The sequence below is a fragment of the Sinocyclocheilus anshuiensis genome, unplaced genomic scaffold (assembly GCF_001515605.1).
Source record: "Sinocyclocheilus anshuiensis isolate Anshui unplaced genomic scaffold, SAMN03320099.WGS_v1.1 scaffold1177, whole genome shotgun sequence".
Classification (NCBI taxonomy): Eukaryota; Metazoa; Chordata; class Actinopteri; order Cypriniformes; family Cyprinidae; genus Sinocyclocheilus; species Sinocyclocheilus anshuiensis.
In genome coordinates this window covers 274,699-279,741 of record NW_015554138.1, presented here as the reverse complement: position 1 = coordinate 279,741, position 5,043 = coordinate 274,699, and the positions used below count along the sequence as shown (strand labels likewise).

Below are 5,043 nucleotides of genomic sequence, written 5' to 3'. Positions count from 1 at the left end.
TAAGATCTGATCGTGTTGCACCGTATTTCATTTTAGGTGTTTTTACAGTGTTGCGCATTATAACCAATCACACACGATTCTGTTGATCTTAGGAATGCAATGGCCAATCAGATATGTTCAGATGAGTCATTGCTGAAACTCATCAGTTTTGAGTGCACACGCGCTCGCTGACTGAAGCTGTTTCTCAATACCAAGTACGCAAAGTTCGGACTTGTGTCCTCGGTAGTTCGGACTTCGCAATAGTGATGGGAAGTTTGGATCATTTTACCGACTCGGACCTTTGGTCTGTCACGTGATGAATGAACGACTCAAACCCGAAGACTCGAGAGATGAACTAATCAATTCTCTTTCCGGCTCAGACTGCATTGGTTAAACTTATGGGGCTGTCACATGATGAACGAGTGACTCGGAAAAACCCAAAGACTCGAAACAGGTGAACTACTTGCCTAATTCCAGTACAGAACCTATATGATGTTGCGCATGCGCGACTGAACGAATCACTCCCCGAGACGACCCGTTATTCCCGAGTCACATTAAAGATTCGTTCAAAATAGACTCGGGAGTGCGAACTCCTGGGGATGGGAGATGTTATCACATATTGAAAAACGCCTTGAATTCCAGTGTTGTGCCGAACATGCATCGTCTGCCGAAAACTGATTGCCGTCTGTAATCACTTTTTGGCAAGTGTAAAACTGCATTTTATGAGTTTTATTGGCCATTTAAAGGTATTTCAACAGGTAAAAATGACTGCATGAGCTATAATCTGTCAAATATAACCCTCGAATGCAATCAAGTCATTTAACGTTAGCTCATGCAGTCCTTTTTACCTGTTGAAATATAACATGCAGTTTTACACCGGACGCGCAGATGTACAATGTAAGTAAGATTCATTTCACAGTGTAGACAGCTAGTGATTATATTTCTAATGTTTTTTATTAAATTGTAATCACGTTAAATACAAATTCAGTCCCATTAAACATATTTTACTAGCCTACATGACACCCTGGTTCTTGCCTAAAAAGACGGGTTTATGATGTTTGTAGTTAATAGATTTGACTGCTTTTAGCCGTACCCTGGAGTTGGTCCACCCTCCGCCTATGTAGGTGAACCAAAGGAAGATCTGAACTCTCAATTAAATGCATAACTAAACCTTTTTTTTTTTTTAACTAAACCTGTATGTAACTTCCGTTGACAATCATAAAATGTACCTTCGGCCTACAATAAACTAGTTATATACTGCCACCCAATGTTCTGATACATATAGTACAACCTTACAAACACCATCTGATATAAGACACATGAACCATTATAAAAAATGACTACACAAACAAATTAAATAGAACCTTTGTGGTCGTAAGAAAGCCTACAAATGTAAGCTGAGAATACTAAAACATATGGTCTACACTGTAATTGTAGAACTGTTGCTTGAGAAAATATATCAAATAACTGGTTCTTCCTTATGCAGTTTATTTTTATTTACTAAAGCTATTACCACAATTGCTTTGAAACCTATTAAACGTGCAAAGTCTCTATAATTTACTGAGAATTCTGTCAATTTTGATGAAGTGAAATAGCACTTACATTTGAATTAGAAAGTATGAAACTGCTAGAAAACTACAGTATACAGAAAAACTAAAAGGCTTGAATTTAAAAGTGTTGAGCCATTTAGAACATCCGTTGAATCATTCATCATTTTGCACTGATTCAACTTTAGTTATAGGCTCCAAAGCCAAAATATGTTTTCATGAGACTTTCTAACAAATTGTTTCACTTTTCAGCTTAATCCACAAAGTGGTATAAAATTTTAGTCAACATGAGTTTTTGAAACCTCTCAGGATATTCAGGCTTATTATCAAAACCATTTTTGAGTCAGCTACTGTAGGTTCTTATTCTTATCTATTAGGAAAAAAAATAAACATACACAGCTTCAAACAGGAAAAATGAAGCAAATCTTTTAGCCCAACAGTCAAATAAGACAAACACACAGTTCTTATGTTCAGCTGTTTATTTATTAAATGTCTGAATCTGTTTTAGCAACAAACAAGTTGCAACAAGGGAATAATATTGAAGCTTGTTTCCACCTCAGGATCAAATTTATTAAATAAAAAAATAATTGAGTTTTTATCTCACAATACTGACCTATTTTTCTTGGAATTCTGACTTTTTTCCTCATATTTTCTCAGATTTCCCAGCATTGCGAGCTTAACTCATAATTCTGAGAAACAAGTGTCAATTGTGAGATGTAAAGTTAGTTACCTTTTTTTATTTTCTATTCCGTGGCAGAAACAAAAAACAATTCTGCGTTTATATCTTGCAAATTCGACTCTTTTATAGAATTTCTCAGTATTCTTAGAGATTTCTAAGAATATTCTGAGATTAATTTTATTTAAATTCAAACTGAAGTCAGAATTGTTAGATTAAAAAGTCACAATTAACTTTTCTTTTTCTTTTGTGGCAGAAACAGGCTTCCACAGAATAGTGCTCACATTACTGCTCACTATTTAAAAGTCTCTTACTTGGTTGCTGGAGGTTCATTGGTTGAAGTTAAAACAGCAGTTCAACTCCAGTGAAACAAAACCAATTCAAATTTCTATCTGAAAAAAAAAACTGTCCATCCATTAAGCAGAAAAAATTGCCATAGTCCTTGATTAAAAAACTTTTAAATGCATGCATCATCTGAATCAAATGTAGGTTGATGACGTAAGACAATATTGGTTTCAAGTTTCATTATTACTAAGCAGTATGTAAGTAATAACCTCCAGCACCAATTACAGTTCACTGACACAGGCTTTAAAAAACATGGGTCACAAATGCAAGAGATACAATTAATCTAAATACAGGTTCTCTCATTTGTGTAACTAAACATTTAATCTGATGTACAACATGAAAATCTATTATTATAAAAAATACATATCTCATAAGATTCGACAAACACAGTACTCCATGTATTACATGAGGAGTGAGTAAATATGTATAAGTTTAAAAGGCTAAGGGCACCACTGTGACCTCAGCAACCCTCGTTAAAATTGTATAAGAAACCATGATTACAAATCGTAACATGTTGCTTTATTTTGTCAAGCTATCCTGGGAAGAAAGCCTAGAAATCAGTCAATAGAAACAGAGCCCTTACATTACCATTATTACAATTAGTATTCAATTTACTGCACATTGGCTGCCATTTTCAATGCTTTAAGATGATAATACATACATTCTCACTCCTCTGTTGAACTATATCTGTAATCATATCATGTAATAAGGATTTGTCATGAACATACTGTAGCTTTACCACAGCACTAAATGATATCCTAGACAAAAACTTTACATGCAAGCTGCTGCTACAACACAGCAAAATGACATTTTTGCCAACTCTGCACCAACCATTTAGAAGCACAGCTTGCTTGTAAAAATTCAGGAATTTCGCCATAGTTCACATTTATATCTATGCTTATTACTTGCCTAAAAACTATTTCAGATTAACTTAAATGGATTTTTCCATGCTGACTGCTTGAAGTGCATGACATTTGCAAAAAAACGAAATGCAGCATAAGTATAACGAAATGCAATGTGTCCGTATAACATGACAATGCTTCCTTATTATTTTAAACATTGAACCGATGAAAGATTAACGTAAACAAACTGAACTTAATCTTAAGTTTACTCAGTCTGCTGCAAAATAAACAAAATGTCTAGTGGTTTTTGTCTATTTCATGAAGAATAATAGAGCAAATAAATGACATTAATATGTAAACCAAGCTCTATAAATCATCATTAATGTATGCTGACAAAAAATAATCATTTTTTTTTGTTAAGAAAATATATGTGGACATCAACAAATGCAATTTCCTGCAATTCTTTAGCACCTCTACATCTTACCCATTTGATAAATGAATGTTGTATTATGATAATTTGTTGAAATTATAGTCTTTGGGATGAGTACTATGGAAAGATAGGCTAGACAAAATTATCTTGTGTGGAAAAAAATGGCATTAGACTAGTTAAAAGACCTGAATGTGCTTTGTATACAAATTATAGTACTAATATAATACAAAAAAAATTAAGGCATTGTGGAGTAGCCCATTACTAACTAACCAACACTGCCCAAAATAAAACCAAAAGATCATGTTCAAAAGAACTGAAATAGTTACTGACTAAATATCCCTCATAACCTAAAATGTCTGATATTGAAACATGACCATGAATCACCTGAAGTTAATACCATTTCTACCCACTTCAGTCATTTACATGGAATATATGTGCATTTATAGCTTTATAACAATTAAACCGACACAAAAACCCTTCATAAAGAGAAGTAAACAAAGATTACCGTTTTAAATTAGCTTAAACAACAAGTATTCTTATTTTGCAGCAAATAAATAAAATAAAATAAACTTAAAATTAACTTTTAAACCAACAAAATGCTTACTTCATGTCTGTTGATCAATTTCACCATATTACATTCATTAAATGTAAATTTTAATGTCATTAAAAACTTGATTTCTGATATGCATCAATGGAATTGAAGACCCCTGTAGAAAAACCATTGCACTCACTATCCATGTGAGATAAAATAATCACTTGATCATAACATTAGATCAAAGCAAAAGCTAAAGCAAAAACCAATGTCAGTTTTCGTGAGCCATCACGTCCAAGCCTCGTCCATTTTTTGGTCTCTCGCCCTACTGTTGTCCACAGCCAGCTGAAGTCCTCATACTCCACAGTCCATGTTTCTGTCCAGCAGTTTGCGGTGGAGGGTGAGCAGCGTGGAGAGGCAGGCCATGGACATGTGGAAGGCCAGCTGCCAGATGTTCCTCAGACCAAAGAGAAAAGCATTGCATAAGATGATGATAGTCAGGAGAGTAAAGGATTTCAGCTTCTTCTGGCAGGTATGGAACAAGTACAGATGAGACTGTAAAGGAAAAGAGATAAAGATCTGAGCTTAAACGGTGTACTGTATTTGATGGTGCTATAAATGAAAACATTAAATATTACAAGTGAAATGCCGCTGCAAGATTAATCTTTAATGAGCCGAAAAGAATGCATGTC

At 34.2% G+C, this 5,043-nt stretch overlaps 1 protein-coding gene across 2 annotated transcripts in view; it reads right to left on the bottom strand.

The window, feature by feature from the left end:
* Positions 1 to 4,525: 4,525 nt before the first annotated feature.
* LOC107670420 (vesicle-trafficking protein SEC22c-like) overlaps positions 4,526 to 5,043 on the bottom strand; it is a 5,408-nt gene continuing 4,890 nt past the window's right edge. For both annotated transcript variants that reach the window (XM_016463022.1, XM_016463023.1), the window contains exon 7: positions 4,526 to 4,906. In XM_016463022.1, coding sequence (XP_016318508.1) covers positions 4,706 to 4,906 — 201 coding nt within the window. In that variant the 3' untranslated portion in view covers positions 4,526 to 4,705. The remainder of the gene's footprint in view (positions 4,907 to 5,043) is intronic.